At 39.4% G+C, this 26,177-nt stretch overlaps 2 protein-coding genes across 2 annotated transcripts in view; both read right to left on the minus strand.

The window, feature by feature from the left end:
- Positions 1–3,397: 3,397 nt before the first annotated feature.
- On the minus strand, positions 3,398–17,383 carry LOC140202700 (leiomodin-2-like). The gene is made up of 3 exons (XM_072267886.1): positions 17,022–17,383; positions 5,205–6,575; positions 3,398–3,975 (listed from the first exon to the last, which is right to left on the minus strand). Exons 1-3 carry the CDS (start codon positions 17,295–17,297, stop codon positions 3,949–3,951), a joined length of 1,674 nt encoding a protein of 557 aa, XP_072123987.1. The 5' UTR covers positions 17,298–17,383; the 3' UTR covers positions 3,398–3,948.
- Positions 17,384–24,479: 7,096 nt separating this feature from the next.
- The window catches only part of LOC140202702 (actin nucleation-promoting factor WASL-like), an 87,550-nt gene continuing 85,852 nt past the window's right edge, over positions 24,480–26,177 (minus strand). Inside the window, exon 11 of the mRNA XM_072267888.1 lies at positions 24,480–25,661. Coding sequence (XP_072123989.1) covers positions 25,600–25,661 — 62 coding nt within the window. The 3' untranslated portion in view covers positions 24,480–25,599. The remainder of the gene's footprint in view (positions 25,662–26,177) is intronic.

The raw sequence follows: 26,177 nt of genomic DNA on the forward strand, positions 1-26,177 counted from the left end.
AAGAGATCAGTGATCTGATTAAATTTTCAGATATTAACTAATTATTTGGCTAATTAGTTAACTAATTGTTAAGTACATTTTGTTGCAGGGGTCAAAACAGATTTCGACGTGACGTAATGCTCTCTCTGCTTCTCTGCCTCATTTCTTCTGCTTTTTTTTCTTTCCTCTTGCATTGTTTACTCTTAGCAAACTCACTGGCTCTTGAAAATGTTTTATATCATTCTTAATGAAAAAGCATATTGGATTTTAAAATAAAAGATATTTTCAACATGCGCATTACAATCTTTAAGGTTCTACTTTTTTTTAAAAGATATTCTAAATGCTCTTTGAAAATTGGGTATTTTTCTTTCAGATTTCCTGTTAAAATCACAACTCCGAGAGATCAGAAATCCTTTTGAACTAGTGAATGAGAGCAACTGCCCTCAGAAACAGGGGGAGCAAACACCATAGATATTGCTGCATTCTGCTCCCTTCATAGTCAGCAGCAAGAAACGTTTCTTACCTACTGATGAAAAGATCCATGCCATTCATCTTGTGTCCAATTATTGGTGCAGGATATTCTGGGCCTGACTACCTTTATCATCCTCATCAATCATCTTCTCTTCCCAGGGTGTGGCTTGCTGATGGTGGTACAATGTTTAGTTCCATTTGCATCTCTTTGGAAAATGACAGTCTGTATATGTATGCAGCAGGACCGAGACAAGAAGACTAGTAAACAGCAAGCAATGTAGGTTCCATTCTATGACCATCTCCAACAATACTGTTACCCTTGATATTCAGTGGCATTCCCATCACTGACTATCCCACATCAATAACAAGAGAATCTCCATTGCCCAAAACTCAAATGGAACAGCCACACAAATACTCCATCTGAAAATCAGGTCAGAGATTGCATTTCCTCTGACTTTCTGTGATCCTGTCTGCCGTCTACAAAACCAGGCTTGGAAATGAAAGAATGCTCTCCCCTTTCTTGGATGATTATAGGAGCCAGCATTCAAAGAAGTCTGAATGCTATCCAGGGTAAAGCAGTCTGCTTGATTGACACCCCTTAATGTTCCTGCCCTCCACCCATTTTGTAGGTGCTATTCCTGTCATGTGTAACACCTGCAGAACACACTGCAATGATTTGACAAGGCTTCCTAGATAGCATTGCCCAAACTTGTGATTTATTATATCAAGTGCAAATATGAGAATAGTGATGTTACAACCACCATTTTAAAAAAAATCCATGTTGCCTGCATTGCTAACTTGGAAATTTCTACATGTGTATGGTTGAGACATTCTGACCGATTGCATCACAGCCTATGGAGACTCTAATGTACAAGATGACAAGAGGCTGACGACTCAGCCAGCTCCATCACAGGCACAATGCTCTCCAGCATCAAGTACATCTTCAAGGGGCGGTACCCCAAAAAGGCAGCACCCGTCACTAACAACCCTCACCATCCAGGTCATAACCTGTTCTCATTACTGCACTAGAGAGGGATTCAGGGAGCTGGTAAGATCAGGAGTAAATCTGAGGGGAAGCAAGCCTGAAGACTCCCGCTCAGTGATTCAGGAACAGCTTTTTCCTCTCCACCTTCTGATTTCAGAATGGTCTACGAATCCATGAACACCACCTCATTAATCTCTATATGCACTATTTAATTATTTTTGTAATTTATAGCAATGCTATTTCTTTGCCTTGTACTACTGCTGCAAAATAACATATTTTATGCATATAGGTCTTAATAATCTGATTCTGAATGAGTTACCATTCCTTCATTGCATTGGGTCATTGGAAATTCTACTCAATAGCACTGTGGGAATACCTTCACCCTAAATCTGCAAAGGGAACTCACTTTATTCCCCTCGTACTCTTCCTGCTCTGTTGTTCTTCTGCTTAAATGCTTGAGCAGCTCCCCTGGTGCACAGTGTTCACCAACACTCAGAGACACAGACCTATAAATCCTGATGAGACTTTCCCATCAATTTGCTTGCTCACAGCAGGCTCAGCATCTGGTATTTTATTTCTCCCTCTGTTCCATTGTCACTTTTTACTCTGTGACTTAGCTGCTTCTCTGTCCTCATTTGTCTTGCTTTATCCTGTTTCCCTTTGTATTGTTTTCCCTCAGATTTACTCCTGATCTCACCAGCTCCCTAAATCCCTCTTTCGCTGTTTTATTGTTGTTCCTTTGTACTTACCTGCCTCCAACCTTTCACTGTTTTTGTTTTTGGAGATTTATAGAGCAATCTTTCAGAAGTCAGGGTCAGAATCCCAACAGATGGTCTGGCGGGGATTAGAAGCTCACTGTATAAGGAAATGCTGATAAATAAAGCTTATATTCCCTCTAATTACTCTCAACTAGATGAAACTAGGTTGTTTGTATCATGGACAGATCAGTTCAATAAAACCATGAGCTCTACCTTGCTATTTGCACAAAATGCTGAGGAACTCAGGTCAGGCAGCATTTATGGACATGAATGAACAGTCAACATTTCGGGCTGAGACCCTTCTTCAGGACTGGAAAGGAAGGGAGAAGATGCCAGAATAAAAAGAAAGGGATAGGGGAAGGAAGATAGCTAGGAGGTGTCAGGTTTAGCCAGGTGGGTGGGGAAGGTAAAGAGCTGGAGAGGAAGGAATCTGATAGGACAGGAGAGTGGACCATGCAGAAAATGAAAAAGGAGGGACACCAGCAGGAGGTGATATGCAGGCGAGAAGAGGTAAGAGACCAGCATGGGGAATAGAAGAGGGAAGATGGAAGGAAAACAATTTTACCAGAAGGAGGAGTCAATATTCATGCCACCTAATTGGAAGCTACCTAGACGGAATATGAGGTGTTGCTCCTCCACCCTGAGAGTTGCTTCATCATGACAAAAGAGTAGCTATGGACTGACATTTCGGAATGGCAATGGGAATAGGACATAATATGGTAGGCCACTGGGAAATTACACTTTGGGCGGATGGGGTGGAAGTACTCGACAAAGTGGTCCTCCAACTTACGATGTACCTCACCAATGTAGAGGAGGCTGCATCGGGAGCACTGGATACAATAGATGACCCCAACAGGTTCACAGGTAAAGTGTTGCCTCACCTGAAAGAACTGTTAGGGGCCCTCACTTCCTTACCATTCCTCTTTCATATTTAATTATTTTATAACTTACAGTATTTTTATGACTTTCACTGTACTGCTGCCACAAACAACAAATTTCATGACATATGCCAGTGATAATAAATCTGATTCTGATTCTGTTCTGTGACACAATAAGCCACTATCCTCTTTAGTTATGAACTCCACCCTACCCCAAGGTTCAAAACATTGCTATTCCTCGTTGGAATGACACATGGCAACCGGCCATGTGAGTCACCTGATGCCAAAGAAGACGTGCAAAACTACAACACTGAAAGTCACAGCACTTTCAAGGTATCATTCCAAGGTGTCTTTATTTCTTTCTACTTATTTACAAGCGGCATGGAAATGGATTTAAAATCACATATTCCATGTTTATCAAAGACCATTCTACAGAGAGTGGAAGAAAAATACTTACATTAACAGTATTGAAAGTTTTAATAGTTTAACGTCACTGATGCAGTTCATATTATTTGCTTCTACATCATTTCCAAAAATATCTGTTTTAATCCAACACATTACAATATATGCAAATCATTCTACTTAAATAAAAAAATCCATGTTTACATATTTACAGTACATGTAAATAACTTTACTTTCTGATATTAATTTTCTCATTAAGAGGTATTGCATCTTTTGACTACAGCTAAAAAAAGCCTCAAGGGCCACTTCACACATTAGAATGCTCAGCACAGAAAGTGGACACAATGCTCCACTGAACTTCTGAGGACATTACCACTGGTTCCCGCTCAATAACTGCAGTTGTTCCCACATTTTCAGGAGCTGTTCTTGAATAGGTTTGCATCATTCCCTCTTGCTGAAAAGGCAACTTGTTTATTCATCGAAGGTATTCTGGAACTTCAACCTGAAAAAAAGATTCACAGTGAATGCATTTGTGTGAATAAATTAGACAACAGGTATTCATTATGGTGTGGTCAACATAAATTTAGCTTTTGATATCATTCTGAATAATCTGGGCGCCTTGAGTGAAGTAACCATAGTATTGCTGATATGAAAAACAGAACGTTTGCATTGCTGTAGTATGTAATAATTTTCTGAAGCTGGGACTGAAACACATAATTGGCATTAATGCTATCCTAGCAATCCATCATGTTTATTCCTAGTTGGGCAAAGCATGATTTCAGCATCCGTTTAAAATTAGTTAGTCACATGCCTCTTGCTGAATAGGAGGTGTATTTTTTAAATTCTTAAAAAAAGACATTTTAATTTTTTTTCTAAACTAGCATTACAATTATTGAGAACAGACTGCAATATATTATCATGTCAATTTAGCAATGCATGGTTTCTTCTAGTAGTAGAAACCTGACAACCATGTTATGTACACACAATCCTTGCTTTGAACAGCAGACATAAATGCTTAATTTTCCACATAAAAATAGCAATTTGATTTCCTGTGGCATTTGAAAAGAATTTGAATAAGTAAACCAATGCAGGGAAATTGATCAAACGATGTTTAGACATATTATAGATTCTAACTTGGACATCAATGGCATGGTACTGTAATTTTTTTTTAAATTGTATATGTTGGACTAGTATAGTTGCACAGCACGGAAACTGGCCCTTAGACTAAACTCGTCCAAGCCAACTCTGATGACTACCTATGCTAACCACCATTAGTCTGCTTTAGGCTCATATCCCACAACTCCTTTCCCATCCAAGTGTTGGTATTGGCTGATTATTGTCACATACTACAAGATACAGTGAAAAGCTGTTGCCCGTGTGCTATCCAGACAAAACCACACTATACAAATGTGCATCTAGGAAAAGAAAAAACATTTATCTGTCAAAATGCTTTCTGTAGTTTTAGCAATTCCACTGACAGCTCATTTTAAGGGATGTACTCATTTTAAATATTACAGATATAAAAACTTCTGTTTTTTTTACTATATTACATGAATTAGGTTGTATTTCAAATTCTTTGATAACGTAACAATTAATTTCAGATTCCTGCTAACAGTGCAGTACATCCAATTATAACACCCAAGGCCTTAATTACATAAATCTGTAAAAGGCATTGCCTCTTACTGTCTTTATTTTATTATCACATCCCATTTCCTCTTCATTTTAACTTACTCGTCTTAGTTGTTTTATACTGCTTGCCCGGATGGCTGACATAAGTTCATCATGTAATGTTGTATGAGGAGTTGCTGGTCTTGATCCATCCTCTGATCTTTGGTCTGAAATTGGTTTGAGAGAATTTTTGAGTTCTTTCAATATGTTATTTTCTTTGTGTTGCTTCTTCTTGATACTTTTGCTTTTCTTGACTTTATTATTTTGACAGCTATTCTTTAATTTCAACTCTTGAAGCTTAATGGCTTCAGCAATATTCCTGCTTGGGGTGGGCTGCACTGGTAATGGAGGAGGAGGTGGTGGAACAGGAAGTACAAGCTTGTCCGGGAGAGGTGGTGGGGGTGGTGGAGGAGGAATGGCAGATTTTTGGCAATGAACTTTCTTTGGGACTACTTTGGGAGATGACCAGGGTGAATTCCTTGGAGAAGGACGGGGGGAGGATCTTGGAGAATCCTTCTGTAAAGCCGATTTTCGTGGGTTTGTTGGTCCCTCAAAACCAAGAAGTTTGTCCATTTCCTGTTGCTCCTTCTGCTCTTGGAGGCGTTTCTGCCTCTGTTTGTCCAGGTTCCTGGTTAGGATGCTTGTCATTGTCATACGTGGTCCAGGCAGATCAAAGTGGTAGCCCAGTTTCATAAGAGTTGTGTTCTCTTTCAAAAGGTTGGCTATTTCCATTTCAACCTGCCCTCCACATATATGTCTTTGATTGTGAAATCTAAGCTCTGTTAATATTCCATTGTGCTGTATGGCTCTTATGATGGCTAAGATCCCTTTGCCTGTAATAAAGTTGGAGTCAATATTTAAATTAGTGATCGTTCTGTTAACCTGCAACATATCAGCTAATGCACAGGCTGCTTGGTCATCAGCATGGGTGTTTGCCAAGCTCAAAAGTTTAACAACTGTATTCTGCTTCAGAGCTTCTGCAATGAGTTTGAAGGTGGCAGTGCTTATGTTCTCAATATTATTCAGGTTGATTTCTGTTTTCTCAGCATCATTATGTTTGATACTCTCAAGAGCATCTTCAACAACAGTTGTGTTTCGGTTTGCAACCACTTTGAGATTTGGATCATCTTCTATAACTTTTTCTTTGCTAAAGCCATTTATTGTTGACTGGTTATCAATATGCCCATTACATCTTTGTGATCCAAGCTGTCCATCACTGTTAATCAATCTTTTGTCAAAAATTTCTGGTGTACTCTCATTCTCTTCCTCCTCCTCCTCCTCGTCCTCCTCTTCTTCCCCCTCTGTTACAATTTCATCCTCTTCACTTGTTGTTTCAGAAGTACATTCTTCTATGTCTACATCATCATCTTCACTTTCATTTTCATTGTCATTCTCAGTATTTCCTTTGCTGGCTTCACTGGCTTGTGTCTGAAACTAACATTGAAATGCAAACACCATTAAAGCATAAACTGCATTTTAAGGTTGACTTATTGCCAAATTCCCCAAAGGTATAGACATTTAATCCCATTTCAACCTTTTTCTATTCTTTTACATCTAATCTTTGTTGAATTATAAATTAATGGCACTGTACTTTGAAAAACCATTCCTATTTTCATAAACATGACTATTAGTTTTCACCTTATGCTTTGATACAGCTGAACATGAAGTGAGTTATTATTTCTGGAATGTTGTTTTAGGTTGAAAGCAGTATATTGACCAAATCTACTATGATATGATTTTCTTCACTCCTGAGGAATGCTGCTGGTTCATTCTGCATGGTGGTGTAGTAGTTAGAGTAACACTATTACAGCTAACTTGTGGCTGTCTGTAATGTGTTTGCATGCTCTCCCTGTGACTGTGTGGGTTTCCTCTGGGTGCTCTGGTTTACTCCCACATTCCAAAGACATACTGTTAGGGTTAGTAAGTTGAGAGCATGCTGTGCAGATGCTGGAAGCATGGAGACACTTGTGGGCTGCTCAGCACAATCCTCATTGGTTTGACTTGATGCAAAGGATGCTTTTCACTGTATATTCCGCTGTACATGTGAGGAATGAAGCTAATCTTTATCTTTAAACTTTAAACCAGAGGTTCTCAGTGTGGGTCATATCGACCCTCAGGGGGTCATGGTCATGTTGGATTTCATAGGGGCCACTAGTAAGAAACAGGAAACTGGGGGCCTCAGGAGTTTCTGAATGGGCCATGTTTACTGTTTTAATGAAATATTACTAAAATATATTAAAAAATAAATGAATATATGTAATTTAATTGGAACCCTGAATGAAATGAATGGGAAAATATGCTAGATGATGCAAATGAGGCGGCAAAACAGGGGTGTGTGTGTGTGTGTGTGTGTGTGTTGGGGGGGGGAGGGGGGAGGTATAGTATGTCATTTGTTATCACTGCTCCTACTTGACCATGCACAAGTCAATGTCCACACCTTGCAGGGCAACCCACTGAGCCCCACTTCACATTCACCCCCAAATCACAAACCGATGATTGTGCAGCGCTGTCTGCTGCAGCAGAGCGAGTATGCAACAGGAGGCTGGTTCTGTTTGTCTCCCACCGACCCGTGCATGTTACAATACTTGAGGTGAAGGCCGCAGCTACTGCAGTGGGGCCATCTGCCAGAAACAGCTAAACTACAGAGAGGCAAGAATGCATGAAGTCTACCTCTGCCTCACTCCCTACCACTATTAAATCCCAGATACTTACCATATCTTGAAAGGAAGTTTATTTTGCTTTTCTTGGTAAGTACACACTCTTTATTGCCACAGAGAATTTTTATATATAACAGCAATTTAAATAAATTGCATAAAATATTAAATTATATTTTAAAAATGCCTAAAAAGCTACTTTTATTTTACACGTATATTCAATGCTGACATTTTTCACATGAGATTATACCTATTATAATTCTTTGACATTTACTAATTTTCTTTAGAGCCTACTCACACAATTTTATTGTTACTATATACATAGCGACACAGTGCGCATGATTCTTACTTTCTTCTTCTTACTTTTTAAATTCATGTTATTTTTTGTATTTTTTTCTCACGGTAACACATCGAAGCTGCACCCTCCCTAACATGCTGGTGGAGAGTGTTTTATTTGGGTTTTCTTTAGTGCTGGAAATGGTTACATCCTGACACGCGGGACAGAAGCAAGGTCGCATTGTGTATTCCACAGACCAGCAAATACCGGCCGGTTTAGCGAGCAAAGCGGCGGACACCCCTGATGAAATCCGGAGGAAAACACACAGAGAATGCAGAGGGGGAACACAAAGCCGAGGAAAGAGGACCGGGTCAAGACAACAGAGACGTTTGGAGAAGAGGAGTTCGGTGGGTAATACCGTTCCGCCTAACCGGAAGTTCACTGAGAGCGGTAAGTGTAAAGGAGTTGGGTGCTTACTGATCTGGTTAACAACAGATGGTGCAATCCAGGGCATATTATGATCGAGGAACGTGTTTGCAGACTGGATATTGAACTTTTTACTGTTGGACTCTGGCCACATTCCACCGTGATACAACACTTGGCGGCACAGGAGGTCATTCCTGCCTGTGGCTATTGAATGTGCAGCTCCTCCCGTGGAGGGTCAGACACCCTGTGCCAATAGACTGGTCCTGGATTTATTTTCCATCTGGCATAGTTTGCATTTTGTTGTTTGATTGTTGGGGGGTTTTGTATTGCTATATTTACGCTCTATTCTTGGTTGGTGCGGCTGTAAGAAAACTAAATTTCCCTTGAGATTAATAAAGTATATCTATCTATATATACACAACTAAGTATTTTTTAAAATTTTCTTCACTTTTTTAAATATCAGATTGCCCAAGGCTACTAAGGCAAAGAAAAAATGTTGGCAATATTCCATGGATGATCTTGCCCATTTATTCACTGCTTTTATTCACTGGCTACTCTTAAAATAGGATTGCAAGATGATGATCTGATTGTATATCCTGAAACAACTGCGCACAGTTTTGCAGCAGTAGTACAAGGCAGAGAGCTGCTGGAGATGCATATTCCAGATTTGGTGATGGATCCATTTGGGGTGAATGTGAATGATATTGACACCACATTGTGAGACTGTCTTATTGAGCTGCAGAGTGAGATAACAGCTCAAGCAAAATTCATACGCAGCAAGCAAAGTTTCTGGATAGCTTGTGATATTCAAAATAAGTTTCCACAGCTCTGGAAGAAAGCAAAGTTGTTATTAATTTGATTTCCCACCTCTTATCTAGTTGAATGTGATTTTAGTCAAACTCTTCACCAGCCTTGAAGTTGTGAAAAGGGGCGATCTTCATTTATTTTTATCCAAGCTGCAACCAGATATTCAAAAACTTGCTAGTTTGCATCAGGCCCAAGGATCTCACTGAATACCCAAAGCAATAATACAGTATTAAGCATTTTTTCATTGCTGGTTGGAAGAATATTATATATATTATAAATAAAGCATCCTATTCAGAGCTTTGACATGTTTTATTTTTCATGTACACCTTTAACATAGTGTGTGGGCCTCCATTGGTTTGAGTCAACCAAGGTGTTATGTCTGGCTATCTATGTTGTTGGTGCACCGATGAGACTGATGAGACCGATTTGAGACAGGTAGACTTTGTTGCAAAGGTCACATCTATAAATGGCCTCAGCTCAGCTGGGGATGCAGTGCCCCTTTCTACGGGACTATTTGTGCTCTGTCATTCTCAGGAGTTTTCCCTCGGCTGACTTAAGGTGTTGTTTCAGCATGCTTCTTCACCTGGTGTGCTCCTCGCAGGATTCAATGTTGATGTCCTTCACGTCCCACTTGCAGACATCCTTGTAGTTCAGTTGCGGGTGGCCAGCGGTTCTCTTGCCTGAAGCCACTCACCATAGAGGATGACTTTGGGGATGCAGCCATCCTGCATGTGGCAGTCATGATCCAGCCAGCCCAGCCTACGCTGCCTGAGCAGGTGCATACACTAGGGGGGCTGGCATGAGAGAGAACCTCAGTATTGGGTACTCTGTTTCTCCAGGAGTTGCCCAAGGTGCAACAAAGGCACCTTAAGTGGAAGGTTTGGAGCCTTCACTCCTGCTTAGCATATGCTGTCCAGCAGTGTGGTGATGACACAAGCATTGTACACTGCCATTTTTGTTCTCACTGAGAGGTTGGAGTTCTCCCAGACCTGTGTGGTAGAGGTAGGTAAGAGTTGTTGCAGCCTTCTGATGTGCTTGTCAATTTCTGTATCCGAGGACGGGTTGTCACCGATAATGGACCCCAGGTATGTGAACTGATGAACAACATCCAGTTTGTAGTTAACAATGGTAATGATTGGTGGTGCCTCCATTTCTTGTCCCAAGACATTTGTCTTTTTCAGACTGATATTCAGACCAAATTCCTTGCAGGCCTGGGAGAGGTGATCCATCAAGCTCAGAAGGTGCTGCCAAGTGTGGTTGCTACTGCTGCATCGTCAGCAAACTGTATGTCTCTGATCATAGCCTCCTGTACTTTGCTTTTGGCTCTTAGGCAGGCGAGCATAAAATGCCTGCCATCTGATCTGGTGTGGAGGTAGATCTCTTCTGTTACACACCTCAAAGAACATTGGGACAAGAACACAACCTTGCTTAACACCGCTGCTTATGTCAAAGGGCTCCGAAGAGCTGTCATTGTACTGCACAGACCCCCTTTGTGGAAGGATCTGATCATGCTCAGCAGTCTCAGTGGAGAGCCCACCTTAGAGAGGATCTGAACGAGCCCATCTCTGCTGACCAGGTCAAATGCCTTGGTGAGATCAATCAATGCAACACAGAAAGGCTTCCTTTGTTTGCTGCACTTCTCCTGGAGTTGGTGGACAAAGAAAATCAGGCCCACAGTTGACCTTCCAGCAGAGAAGCCATTTTGTGACACTAGGTAGACAGGTTCAGCCAACCTCTACAGGCGAAACAAGATGACTTGGACAAAGATTGTGCCACAATATTCAAGAGATGCCCCTGTAGTTGTTACAGTTGCTTCTCTCACATTTGTTTTGTGGTGGGTAACAATCTTGGCATTCATCATATCCCATGGTACAGCTTTTTCCTGCCAGCACTGACAGAGGACTTCAGGCAGTGGGTGCAGCCGGATAGTCATATAGTGCTTGATCAGGTCTCGAGGAATCCTATCATTGCCTGGTTGTTTCCCTGAGGCCAAGCTGCCGATGGCCTTGCTGAGCTTCTCAAGAGTCGGCTCGATATCCAATTCTTCCATAGGTGGCAGGCACTTGGTGGAGTCCAGGACTGAGGTGTGACAATGCTTACTATGTTTGACCCTGTCTGTGATCACTTCCCCATTGATGGATTTGAGGGCAGCTATCACAAGAGCTTTCTTGATGCCATCACACAAACTCCTGATATTCACCTGTCAGTGTTGGGTCTGTATGTCTTCACTGAGCTACATCCAGTACTAGTTGGCACAGCGCCTGGCAGTCTGCTGAACTTGACTTCTAGTAGCTCTGAGGATCTGTAGGTTCCTCCTAGTTGGCAAACATTTATGCTGGGCTAGGGCAGCACCTGTGGCTTCAATGACAGAGGTCACCTCATTGGATTTGGCATCAAACTGGTCAGTTGTTTTCGAGGTCATCTTCCCAAAGGTAGCCAAGTCTTTTCTGTAGAAGGTATTCCGCAGAAGTTCCCATTTCTCTGTGACAGAGTTTCTGTTCAGAGCTTTGAAATTGTTTTATTTTTCATATAATATTCAGACATAAGAATTGACTGTAAATTAAAATGATTAATACAATAGACCAAAAAACACTTCAGCAACTCTCAGAAACAATGGACAGTGAAGGCCACAGAGGTAAATGAAAGTCAAAAGAGGGCTACAAGCAGAAAAAGGTGAGAACCACTGTTTTAATCTTTTAACAATTAGTATAGTGTTTTTTTTAAACAGATGTACCACATGGCTGTGCATGGAGCACTCATGTCACATGATTTTCACATAAGCTTTTATTGCAATAACTTGGTATTCAACAACACAGGAAAAAAAAACTCAGGTTGTAAATTCTTTGATAACTCTCCATTTGGAAAGTTATAACAGTTTGGGATTTTATACTTGATTGGAAACAATGCAGCATAGATGCACTAGATTAATTTCTGGAGTTAAGATTGTCCTACCAAGAATCATTACTAGAATGGTAATGATTCTAGTTTAGAACCTGCCACAGATTATGTATCATTGAGACATCAAATACTGAAACAGGTTGACGATGTTGTTTCCTCCACCTTAACAATGGATATTGTCTCTGGCCATTTTGAACTGAAATAAGGAGATATTTTATTAATGATGGAATTCCCTTTCCGAGTTAGCTGCAGATACTTAGATATTCTAATGAGTTTGGATGTTTGGTCTAAGAGAATCAGAGGCTTAGGAATTCAGCAACCTAGTGAACTTGAGGTAGAGGACTGATTGTGACATTGAACGGTGGAGACGGTTCAGGGGCTGAATGAATTCATCCTGCTTTATCATCTCAAGTTTCATGGACACATTAGGAAGCACATAATGTTCTTGCCCTGAAATTGGTGGGAGAGAACAAACAGCATCAATGCAGTGGTGAGAAGGTATTCCAGGATGACCTCAATAAAAGGAGTGCAATGAGACTGAGGTAGCTTCAGGGCTCTGATGACCCTGTTTATTAAATATGGATAACTTTGAGTCATTTATATTTCCCCCAAATCCCTTTAGATTATATGCCTATGAAACATGAAATTAAAATGAAAATTATTTATCATGTTATATTCAATACAATAATTTCCAAGACATACATTTTTTAAAATTATATTTGCCTCCTACTGTCTTGCTTTGATATTCTATGACTTGATGGAATTCCAGTCTGAATCATCTTTCAATTTTTAATCAATTTTCTATTCAGTCATTAGCTTATTGGGTCTCATACTATTATGATGGTTTCTATGAACCAAATGAAGGGATACAATTTGGAGGAAGGGCAAGCACAAATTTCCATGCATTCTCTTTAAACACATTGCAATTCTAAAGCTGGTAAGGAATTGAAAATATAAATTGTACAAAACTAATTTATAGCATATTTTGAGCAATATTTGTGTGAAGTGTAAGCCATGTGGCAATTGTGTATGAACGCAGAGTGAGCATCACTCCATTTTAGTCCAGAATCTAGGAAGCATTTTCAAGTGCAGTAATATGAAACTGACTTGTGACTTGTACCATAAATGTTCTCAGACAGAAAATCTAGGCAAGCTACCTGATAAAAATGCCATCCTTGGTTGGACTTTATTATTATAATTAAATAAACAAAACGTTTAATACTCGCACTGATTTGAAATCTGGTAGATTTGTGAAGATGGTAAAGGATTGTAGGTAATATGTTTATTCTACTGGTGGATTAGTTGATTTAAGTCCCATCAAGCTGAAAAATTAGTAACATGAAAATCTTTTGAAAGAAACACTCTGTGACTATAGTTAAAGAAAGTTACATAGTAAAATAAGGTCAAAGTGATGAACATGTTCTTTTCCAAGGACAAATTAGTGATCTAAATAGAACGGCTCTTAAGAACTGGGACAAAAATCAGACACATCTAAAGGCAATGAAAGCTGTTATCTCAGCAACCAGAAGTCTCTGGAGAAGGTGATTGTATTTAACTATTTTGTTATAATACCAAGGTTTTTTTTAAAGCTTTATTTATAGTCAAAAGAATAACTTGTTCTGTATTGGGCCCTTGAAGGATTCTGGGTGGACGCCCAGAATAGATTGTTTCTGATTTGCATCAGTCTTCAATTACTGGGCTACCAATTAATATATTGCAGCTCAGCTGTTAAAAGTGATATCATCCAAATGTTTATAAATATAGCCTTGGCTCAAATCCTGGGTCTTACCACATTGGGCTGCTTATCCTTTATCATTAGCCTAAGGATACTCAAAAGAAGGAGATGCTGTACTCTTTATGTCTTTTGCCTATTTCTTGGAAAATTCACTGGATACTTAGATCCTATAAAGGATATGAAAAAGGGTTATTAGGAACCTCAGTGTGAATTTCTGACAACTAACTATGGGAATTACAGCTTGTTTATTAATGAATATTGACTGCAAGCATTTATTAGGGAACTAACAAGATGCCAACAGTGGCTAAGTTAACTTATACATAATGAATGGGACATGGAACTGTGCTTTGCAGTCAATGCGATTTCCTGGCATTTTGTTAAGGAAATCTGGGTTCAATAAAGAATTTCTCAGTTTTTGTCTTCTGAATCAAGCGGTTTATTTATGGAAAGCAGGATGGGAGATAGGAATCATGACATATGAAAGTTATGGCTTAACAGTAATATCTTTCCCTGATTTCTTGTCATGTGTGTGCATTACCCATTGGGCTGGTCACTCTGTATATAAATAAAGTAGATGCCATTAATAGCATGACTTTCAAATTTAGATTAATCTCTATCACATTGTAAAAAGTAGTATGTGCATATAACAGCAACCAATAACAGCAACTACAGCTGACATTAAGACGAAGACATGGAATCAAAAGCTATCATAGCTATTTATTATTCAATGATACATTTTGATGTTTTGATAAAAGCAACCTCAACTTTATACAATGAAATCTTGTAAGCTGATTGCCCAGAATTCACAGTTTATCAAACTTGTGTGAGTGTGAGTGACAAATTCATATCCTTAAAGCAGTTAGCCAAATACAGACCCTTCCATCCTCGATTTCTAAGGGAGGATTTCCTAGAGGGGGGCTTTAGTCTGACCAATCCTTCAGTACTTGTTACTATAGGTCACTTTGACATTGTCAAATGCGCATTCCTGCAATAGCCAATGCTGACCTTTGGAGACAAAAATCAGAAAATGCTGCAGGTCAGAGATCTTCTGTGGAAAGAGAAATAGATTTAATGTTTCAAGTCTGAGAACCTTTGTTTCTCGTTCCACAGAGAAGCTGCTGTCTGCTGAGTGTTTTCAAGCACTTCTGTTTTTTTATTTTTGGTTAGCAACACCTACAGTTTTCTGTTTGCTACTTTTCTTTTGGAAGTTAAGACCTCAAAAGCCAGTCAACTTTTTTTTATACCATTTTCTACACAGGGACAATTGAATTTAATGGAATCAATACAACTAAACATGCATTTCTAAAGCTTCATTTATATAGTGAATGGCCCAAGGCTCTTTATAGAGTGACAAAAGCAAGGTATAATGAAACAAGCTATGACTAGAACCTAAAGTTGTAAAATGAGTTGAGGTTTTAGAAGATTCTTACATGGATTGCAGTGTATAAGGTAATATTGATGATTCTTCACCATCACTGGGTCTAAGTACTGAAGATCTCTACCCAAAAGTATTATGGGAGCAACAAACAACAGGAATTCTGCAGATGCTGGAAATTCAAGCAACACACATCAAAGTTGCTGGTGAACGCAGCAGGCCAGGCAGCATCTGTAGGAAGAGGTGCAGTCGACGTTTCAGGCCGAGACCCTGGAGTGCTGTAAAAGGTTCAAGTAGTAGCATATAATCACCTTCTCAACATCAGCTACAAATGGGCATTCAATGCTGGGTTTGTGCGCAATGCCTAGATCCCAAAAGAAATAGTGCTCCATCTCCTAGAAGCAGCAGTGCTAAGAAAACACCGAAGAGGACACCGTGTACTAATCTGTGCACTGCGATTTTCATGGGCAGAAATTCTTAGGCAATATTAGAGCTACTGTACAATAGTATAAGTCACATGGAAAACCTTCCTGTAACTATTACATGCCATATATAATTTAAAATAGAAGGATGTTTCCTTTTTACATTTAAGGAAAAAGCTGTACATTTTCCAGATATTATTTATGATTAATTAATTGGGATTCTGTCTCATGTGATGAGATGGCACTGCGAGTTATGATGAAGTGCATAAGGAGAGATTATTTCCACTGGCAGATGAGAATGTTGGGATCAATAACTATTACCCAAGCTTAGATCACACTTACATTCTGTTTAGTTCTGGTCAGCATATTACCAGAAGGATGTGAAATCTTTAGAGAAGGTGCAGGCATACACCAGGATGCTGCCTGGATTAGAGAGCATATCTTACGAGATAGGTTAAGTGAGCTAGGGGTTTCTCTCTTTGGACTGAAGGAGAATGAGAGGTGACTTGAGGTGTACAAGAGGATAAGAGGTATAGATCGATTGGATAACCAGAGACTTTTTCTCAGGGCAGAAATGACTAATATGAAGGAGCATAATTTTAAGGTGATTGGAGGAAAGTATGGGGGAGGGGGGATGTCAGAGGTAATTTTTTTTGCATAGAGAGTGGTGGTGCATGGACACCCTGCCAGGGGTGGTGTTAACAGCAAATAGACATTTAAGAAACTCTTAAACGGGCACATGGATGATAGAAAAATGTAAGGTTATGTAGGAGGGAAGGGTTAGATTGATTTTAGTTTATGTTAAAAGGTTGGCACAACATCGTAGGCCAAAGGGCCTGTACTGTGCTGTAAAGTTCTGTGTTCTAAGAACCAGAGGTATTTTTGCAAGTTTTCAATAATCTGTAATTTTACTACATGAAAAGATGGCAGTAACATATTCCACCACAGAACATTACCCTGGTGATGGAGGTCATCTGTTCTTCTAAGACTACACCGGAGGACCAGCTGACCATTAATGAGTTACTTTCTAACTATTGGACCAATTAAATTGTCGTAGTTTAAAAGATTAACTGTAACTTTCAAAAGGAAATGGAGAAAAAAAAACTTGAAATGAAATACCTGCAGGGGTTATGGGAGGAAAGCCGAGGAGTGGAACCAATAGGATAAGTCTTTCAAAGAGCTAAGATAGCAGGATGGGTCCAATAACTTCCTTCTGTATTTCTAGGATTATAAACACTGGGCAGTTGTAACTCTGTCCCTATGTCAGGTTTGGATTTAGAGTTTACCTGGTTTGGTTCAGCACAAAGTCGCTCGTTCTCCAGCAGTTTCTGAGTTTCGTGTTCCCAGTATGCCATCAATGCCTCTCTGCTGAACGTTCCCTGAGGTGTTTTGTCTGTCTGGTCTTTCTGCCGAAGCCCAATGGGAATAAATTCATTGGGGTCGATATTGTCCAACTCTCTCTCCAGTTCCTTAAGCTCATCGGAAGTCAGGGAAGCAAGGATTTCATCCTCGTCTATGTCCTCGTACTTCGACAGTTCTCTTCTGTAACCGAACTCTGACATCGTGAAGACGTGTCCGGTGAAGTTTGTTTCTTACTGACCAACTTCGGTCGCGCTCAGATACCCACGAAGCGGCTGAATGGACGTCTCGTTTGCTGCAGGTAACTTTTAAAGCACCCTCGTGGGTTGAGATCATCATGTGCTCGCTCCTCTGTAACAATGTATGAAAGCATGTTCCGTTTTGAGCAACACACGTCAGCCGAAACGCTTCAGCCAAGAGAGCAGACACGACATCGTATTCGGACCGTCAAGTTTCGAAGACTGACGGTGCCAGTACCGGAGTATTCGCATTGCCCGCCAGTCCATGGCCAGATACAATTCCCGCTGCTGGCCCTCACTCCAGTCCTTATAAAGCAAAAAGAGGCTCATCTCCACAGGAACCATCTATTTTCGAATTAAATTCCACAGGTTTGAGGAGAGTTGTACTGAAATGTTTGAAAACAAAACTGAGGCACCAAACTTAGAACTGAAAGATGTGATGAAGAATGAAATATGAAATGTTTTTTTTAAAAAAGAATTTCCTTTTTCCAGAGAACACTGTGCGATGAAGTGGGGAGAAGCGTGAATAAAAAAATACGAACCAAGCTTGTAGAATAGGAACCTGACAATAGGGACATTCAAACGTTTCATTAGTTACAGATGTTGTACATTGCAATCCACGCTATAGCTCTCGTGCGTAAAAGCCCGCACATTCTGATGCTCAGTGTAAGACGTTCAAGCGATTTTTAGATTTTGTGCTTTAATATTTAGCCGAATGTTCAGGTTTAACAACCTTGTCTATGAGTACAATACAGTAAATCTAATGTAATGAAACGCCCAGTACATTTACTGACTAGGAGGGGTGGACCATTCACCCTGTCGAGCGTGCTCTGTCATTCAACAAGATCAAAGCTGACTCACCCCCACCTCACAGTTTTCCTTTTGGTTTCCTTAACTTGGTTGCTTTATTGCTCAGAAATCTGCCGTTCTCTCGCGGAGATGACAGTTACGCTTGCCCTCCTTAGTAACTCCCGTACTTGGGTAATTGTGAAACGAAATAAGCACACAAATAGCAAACAAAACCGAAGGCTCCTAAATCAGGTTGCGCCTGGAAAATTAGGAGAAGTGGTTAATAACTGCGTATTGAATGCAACAAGGGTTGATTTCTCGCAAGGTGCAAAAAGAAATTAACCCCGAACTTGGAGGCAGAGATGAGTTGCTGAACAATTAAGTGATATCAATGACGGTAAAATCCATCGGCCGTTACAATGGATTAGATACGCTGCATTTGACACTGATTTAGGTGTTTGGGTCCACGTTGTGTTATTACTCTTCCCAACTGATATGACGACTTGAAGAGGCACCAAAAATAAAACACCGCCTCACATACTGAAATGTGGAACAATGAGCGAAGTGCTATGGCATGCAGCAATCGCAAAACTGGAAACGGCTCAAGTCCATGCAGGAAACCCGCTTCAAAGAATTTGATGCATGACTCTTGTTAGAGCTTGATTTTACTGTCCAATTTTGCTCTGCAGAATATTTAGGCTGATGAAGTTTTAACGGTATTAAAATTTGTAAAACTTCGCAAGTTATTTCGGTTTAGGATTTCTTTTACAAGTAATCCGAACTCTGTGCTTCATCCTGGTGAGATCACACTTCAGCATTTAAATCCCGCATAAACATGGGCTAGATGCAGTATCTCCAGACAAGGAGCCCAAACTATTGGGCAGTCTGCCAGGGGTGTCCTAATAAAAAAAATCCAGTGGCAGTAAGATGAAGAGGAAAGGCTAAGAAAGATATGAGCCAATTGCAAGCCGATTGGACTAGCTCATAAAACCAAGACATTCTGCAGATGCTGGAAATTTAGAGTAACATACAGAAAATGCTGGAGGAACTCAGCAGGTCAGGCAGCATCTGTGAAGGGGAATAAACAATCCTGATGAGGGTCTCCGGCCGAAACGCCCACTATTTATTCTTCCCCTAGCTGCAGCTCCACCTGCTGAGTTCCTTCCAGCATTTTGTGTGTTCAGTATTGCTTCAGACTAGTTCAGGCAGACAACTTGGTCTGCATGGAAGAGTTGGGCTGAAGGGTGTGTGTGCTGTACAAGCCATATTACTCTATTCTGTTTCCCTCTTTTTTGTGTTAATGCACAACAATGGTGATTACTTTCTCAGTGCTTGTTAAATCTATTTAAAGAAAATTCAAGAAAGCCTGATTTAGTAATTTTTTTTGCTTCCTTTGCCTTCTGATCCACTCACAACCTGACTGCATCCTTTTCCTATCTCACATTGATTACTTTCCCACTATTCAGCTTTCCAACCTGAAATGGCCCATTTATTCTTGTTTACTCTGTTAACAATTCTCTATGCCAATACATTAAACCAAACTTCATTGACAATGGTGAAATATTCTCTGAAGATGAAACATTTGTTGGTTCTGTTTTGATCACCATGTTAATTCAAACAAAAAAGAAACTGTCAAATGCTATTGATGACTTGGCATTATCATGGGGCTCTTTTCTAAATTAGCTGCTTTCACTTTCTTTGAAAAACTGCATCTTTTTGTCAAGCTAGCCTTCTATTCCTTCATTTTCTTTGTTCTTGACATTACTGGATTAGTTTTAATTTTAAGAGTAGGGGATTTTGATCAATCACAAGCTATGAATCTGCAGTTTGCCAAGTGTTTTAAAAACTCTAACCATAAAGTTCATAATCTCATCTTGCCAACTCATGAATTTCTCGTTCTTTTTTTCACCAATATAGCTATTTTAAGATCTTGACTTATTAGAACCTTAATTACCTGCTATATTTAGAATACATTTTACATCCTCTATGGTAAAGATTGAAAATTACTTGCTTTATATCTAATGTGGTGTTCTTAGGAATCCTGGCCCAGTGTGAAGAGAACACATTGGTAATAAACCTGATGGCGGCCAAAGAGTTAGGATGGATGAAATTCTTAAAGAACTTATTGATGCTGAAGAAAAATTGAGACAGAGCACAAGCAGACAGACTAATGAAAGAAGGACAAATACAGTGAGATAAAATTTTATACGAGCTGGTGGATAGGTACAGAAGAGTGGACCAGGGAGTCACAAGGCGAGCAGTCACCATATAAGTAAGTTGAAGAGAACTTAAGATGTGACTGGTAGCGGGATCATGTTGGAGCTGGCAGAAAATAATGTATCGAATGTGAAGACTGGTGCGGTGGTGAGGACCTGAGTTATAAGGAAAGGTTAGGACTGTATTCTTTAGAATGTAGAAGATTGAGAGATTTGATAGAGGTATACAAAGTTATGAGGGATACAGATAAGGTAAATGAAAGCAGGCTTTTTCCACTGAGGTTTGGTGGGTCTACAACTTGTCATGGCTTAAGGGTGAAAGGTGAGAAGTTTGAGGAACATGAGGGAAAACTTCACTCAGAGGGTTGTGAGAGTGCGGAATGAGCTGTTAGCCCAAGTGGTGCATGCAAGTTCAACTTCAACATTTAAAAAGAGTTCGAATAGGTACATAGATAGGAGGGACATGGAGAGCTATGGTCCTGGTGCAGTCTGATGGAAGTAGTCTAAATGGTTTCAGCATGGACTAGATGGGCTGAAAGGCCCTTTTCTGTGCTGCACTTCTCTATGATTCTGGTGAGTGAGTTCCAGCATCACTTTCTCAAGGAGAGCAGGCCAGAGCAGATCCGTGAGAAAGAGAAATATATTTGATAGCTCCATTCATCTTGACTGAAGAGAAGCCATGTTTCAGAAAGGACATTTCAGAGGCAGCAGAGCGGAAGATCACAAAACAAATGCCGCTGAGACAAAAAGAAAAAACTGGGAAAAAGGAAGAGCAACCTTAAGATGAAAGGATGGCTCAGTCAAGGTAGCTGTGGGAGTCTGAGGGGTTGTAAGAGACAATAGTGTCTCATGTAGCTCCTGAGATAGAGACAAAGAGATCCAGAAGGAGAAAGTCCAAAACAGTCCACATAAATAAAGCAGCACCAATGCAGTCATCAATGTATGAGAGAATGATTTACAGGAGTGTTTCCAAATCGGCATGGAACAAGCACTTTCCACATATCCAACAAAAAGATAGGCATAACTGGGATATATGGGAGTTCCCAAAACTACATCTTCATTCTGGAGGTGGTCAGTGGAAACTAAGTAGTTGTGGAGCACAATGACAAATTCCACCAATTGAATTAGCATTACTTCAAAGTAAACTGCAACAGGACAAAAATGTTCCAAGGTAAATGTAGGACCCCATATCAGTAAACCTTAAAGGAGATGGGAAGGAAGGAGTGGAGTGACCAATACCTGCATGTCCTTTAGGTATAGTGTTTAGGATAAAAAGAAATTTACAGAACCAGCCGGATGCTGCAGGGAATGGAATTTCTACATGAAGAAACTTAAGATGAATCAAATAGTGCCCCCCCCCCCCCCCGCCATTTATTTTACAAAGGAAGCAGGCATCAAGCCAAGTTACAACCTGCAAATTACTGGTATAGATTTCTTTGCAGATAATTCCTCTTTACACATTGACCCAAAATATGAGCACTACTCACCATAGTGTAAATCAACACAGGTTGAAAAGTCACTCAGATCAATAGATTTCATGTAATCTATCTAGTTAGCTGAGCTTCTTTCAATCTCCTGCAGCTATGAGGAACATTCACAGTAAAGGACACAATCATATTGCTGTTGTAGTTACTTATCCTTCTGCAGAATTAATCAAAAGAAAGCCAAAACAATCAAAAGTAATATCAGTATTTTTGACCATACTTTGAATATATTTTTTAATACTTTGCACTTCAATTGAATTGAATTAACCTGAACACAAATGTGGCATTCTATTTCTACAAGCTGTTGTATATTCTCTCCCCCTTGAAGGTTGTGACATTACACAAATTATCTGAAAATATTGAGACTTTTACCGAGGTGAGATGTGCAAATTGTATTAAATTTTGTTTTTGCTTCAATAGATTATCAATAATATTTATATCCAAAGACACTTGACATTAGACCATACGATATAGGAGTAGCATTAGGCTATTCAGCCCATTGAGCCTGCTCCACTATTCAATCATGGGTGATTTATTATCCCTCTCAATCCCGTTCCCCTGCCTTCTCCCCATAATCTTTGCTGCCCTTACTAATCAAGAACCCATCAACCTCTGCTTCAAATATGCCCAATTACTTGGTCTCCACATCTATCTGTAACAACGAATTCCAGATTCATCACCCTCTGGCTAACAAAATTCCTCATTTCTGTTCTAAAAGGACATTACTGTTCTCAGGCTGTGGCTTCTGGTCCTAAACTTTCCCTCTATAGGAAACATCCTCTCCACATCCACTCTGTCTCAGCCTTTCAATATTCGATAGGCTTCAATGAGATCGCCCTTCAGTCTTCTGAACTCCAGTGAGTACAAACTCCAAGCCATCAAACACTCCTCACTCATTAGCCCTTTCATTCCTGGAATCATTCTCACGAAGCTCTACACCCGCTCCAAAGCTAACACATCCTTTCTTAGATAAGGGGCCCAAAACTGCTCACAATACTCTATGTGTGGTCTGACTAATGACTTATAAAGCATTACTTTTAGATTCTAGTTTTCTTGAAATGAATGCTAACATTGCATTTACCTTCCATGCCACTGACTCAACCTGCAAAATAACCTTTAGGGAATCCTGCAAGGACTCCCAGGTCCCATTGCAATTCTGATTTTTGAGATTTCAACCTATTTAGAAAATAAGTCTATGCATTTATTACTTCTACCAAAGGCAATCACCACACACTTCACTATGCTATTTTCCATCTGCCACTTCTTTGCCCATTTACTCAATCTACCCAAGTCCTTCTGCAACCTCTCTGCTTCAGCACTACCTGTCCCTCAACCTACCTTTGTATTGTCTGCAAGTTTGGCCACAAAGCCATCATCCAAACCATTATATAACATGGAAAAAAGCTGTCCCAACACCAAACCTTGCAACACACCACTAGTCACCGACAGCCAACCAGGATAGGCCACCTTTATTCCCACTCTCTACCTCCTGCCGGTCAGCTAATTTTCTATCCATGCTAGTATCTTTCCTGTAATACCATGGGCTCTTAGCTTGTTTAGCATTCTCATGTGCAGCACCTTGTCCAAGTCTTCCTGAAAATTCTGGCAAACAACACTGACTCTCATTTGTCTACCCTACCCGGTAGAGGGAGGTGAATGACAAGAGTAGGTGAAGAATAACATTTCTAAATGAAGTCCAAGTGCTGAAAGGAGGGGAGTTTAAAATAGATACTTAGGTAAGAAAAGCCCAAATACCATTATCCTTCATGTAAGACACTGCTATCATATTAATTTTTCATTACTCTGCAGTATTCATACTTTAAAGTGCTATAGCATTGTCAAGAATTTTAAGCTTAAAGTTATCACACTAGTCTGATGAAAATTATGAAAACAATACTAACGGAAACACCCAAATAACGTGCACAGAAATATGAAAAAATGCTCTTTATATGCTTGTAAATAATGTACAATAAAATTAGGTGGTATATGTCTGTATGAATAAATTGTGGCCAAAATGAAAATGTTAAACTGTATTGCTGTTGTCAACAGCTTAGGTTCTATGTTCTAAGTACTATGCTCTGCACCATGAAAAGATAGAAGCAATTAACAACAGGTTTTCTCTCTCTCCCTGTCATAGAATGGCTGGATATACTGTACATTTTTAATACAGAGCATGTTTAACTATATTGTAACAGTTAGCCCTGATGTTATTTTAAAACTTTATAAACGTCTCAATCACAGATAACTTCTAAGAATGTGAGGCACAAATAAAAATAAGGAAAATAACGAAGATTCTAGTTTTGGGATGTTCTGCTCTTGGAAGAATTAAACAATTGACAGAATAAAGGAACTTCTCAAAGGGAATGGCTTTGGTTTCCAGAACTAAAGAGAACTCAGTCACAATGTGTTGAGCCATGTATGAAGAATTGTAAATGAATGTTTACCAGAGTTCTAGAAATTAAAATAGCACATAATCCAATGCACACACTACCCAAGAACAAATGGAGGAGACACGGCATACAACACAAGGAAAAACCCATTGGTGGTGAAAATAATGAGCTCCAAATTCAAAGACATAAAAGACAGCAACAACACAGCATCTGTTATCAACAATAATACCATCACCATTGTAATAAATTTTAAAAGACATATGTAGATTTTGGTAATTTAAAATATTTATTTTAGGTATACTTTTCAGTTAAAAGTTCCATTCCATAATTGTAATTTGTATTGAGTTTACTCTGATTCGGATGCAAGGTCTTCAAAAGGTCTATAACATAAAGATGTTGATGTCAACATTGATTATTATAAGAGTCCACTTCCAAATATTCCCAAAGTTGCAGTTTAACAAGCATTAAGCACAGCCCTTTATGAATATTAAACAAATTCCTAATCACAGCCTTCATCCTCAGAAAACTGTTCATTTGACTATTTTCCATTAACCCTTACGTTGCTAAATATGCACTGCGCAAAGATTAGAAGAAATGCTTTTACTTCGTATTTTAGGGGATAAACTTTCTTCCCACAAATGTGTTTAGTCTTTTCACATGAGAGCTTAGATTCCTATTTGAAATATAACCTAATTTCAGACATGGAAGCAGTTGGAAGTACAAACATTTACCCAATGGAGAGATAAGTAAGGGCATTTCAACTGAAAAATATAGTTGACAAAACTGTATTGCTGAAAATAGTATAAGACATTCATCACAGATACGTTGGTTACATCTTTGTATTGAATCCTTCAAGATAAAGTATTACTGAATAGTAGAACACAAATGAGTTGCCAGTAAGCTGTGCATTCTTGTAGTGAATTACTTTAGGAGGATGCAAAGTTCTGCCAGCTTCAGCAACAATAAACATTGAAGAATCCAAACAGAACAGCCATATTTGAAAAGTTCATAGTGCTATGCAGTTTTAATAAGTGTTGCTTCTTCTTAGGTACAGAAAATGCAGGGTTTTGAAAAAATAGTGTTACTATTCTCGCTTTTAACAAGCATAATTAAAGTTCAATTCAATTCTATTCCATCACCCAATTTCTTTTGTTGCTGGAATGAACACATAAATATGTAGTTCCTTATATGTCCCAACACCATCTTGCATAGGGTGTAGCTTTACCCACAATACTTTATCAAATGAATTATTAAATGAGGTATTGCACAGATTATGAAAAAGAGTAAAAGGCAACAAAAATATACAGCAAAATCTGCAAAACATTTACAGGACAATTTTACAGAAAATCAGAAAGACAGGAAGGATTATAGTTTTGCAAGGGAAAAACTAATCTTCCCATTCATCATCATCATCAAAATCTTCCTCTTCATCTTCATCCTCATCTTCATCTGAAAATATATTGTTGCAATTAGTTCAGACAGTAATAACATTTTAAGATAGTGGATTCCGGTTAATTGGGCCCTTGGCTAATCAAGGCGGCTATTTATTTGGTACACTATTAAAGAACAAAATCAAAATGAGAAAATAGCCGGGATTCCCTTTATTTGGGACACTATACTGTTAAACCGGGACAGGAGATTGTTGCTGAGTGGTTTTTAAATAGCAACACTTGTGTGTGTTTACTGTTTGAACAACAGTGATTTTATTCACTGACAGTTGGTGAGTAATAAGCTGTTCAGTAGGCAGACAAATCAGAACTGTTTTGCTCAATGTGGTTTCAAGCATTCTGGCCTGGAGATGCCAGAAACTTTTGGGAGTGAAAATTAAATGATTTAATTATTTTAACGTGTTATGAGCTACGAAGAACTTGAAGGTATTGACAACCATCTTGATTTGGATTGCCAACAAAGATTTGGAGGATGCCATCGTCAAAAGCAGACTACCATCTCCACTAGGTGTTTGTT

The sequence above is a fragment of the Mobula birostris genome, chromosome 9, assembly GCF_030028105.1.
Source record: "Mobula birostris isolate sMobBir1 chromosome 9, sMobBir1.hap1, whole genome shotgun sequence".
In the NCBI taxonomy this organism is placed as follows: domain Eukaryota; kingdom Metazoa; phylum Chordata; class Chondrichthyes; order Myliobatiformes; family Myliobatidae; genus Mobula; species Mobula birostris.

Bases quoted from the DNA above. Each gene is read 5' to 3' on its own strand.
- LOC140202700 (XM_072267886.1), bottom strand. From the start codon at position 17,297: ATGTCAGAGTTCGGTTACAGAAGAGAACTGTCGAAGTACGAGGACATA. The intron at 6,576-17,021 runs GTAAACTCTAAA...TTTCAATGTTAG, and splicing joins TTTGTGCTGAACCAAACCAG to TTTCAGACACAAGCCAGTGA. The intron at 3,976-5,204 runs GTAAGTTAAAAT...TCTTTTTTTCAG, and splicing joins GTATAAAACAACTAAGACGA to GTTGAAGTTCCAGAATACCT.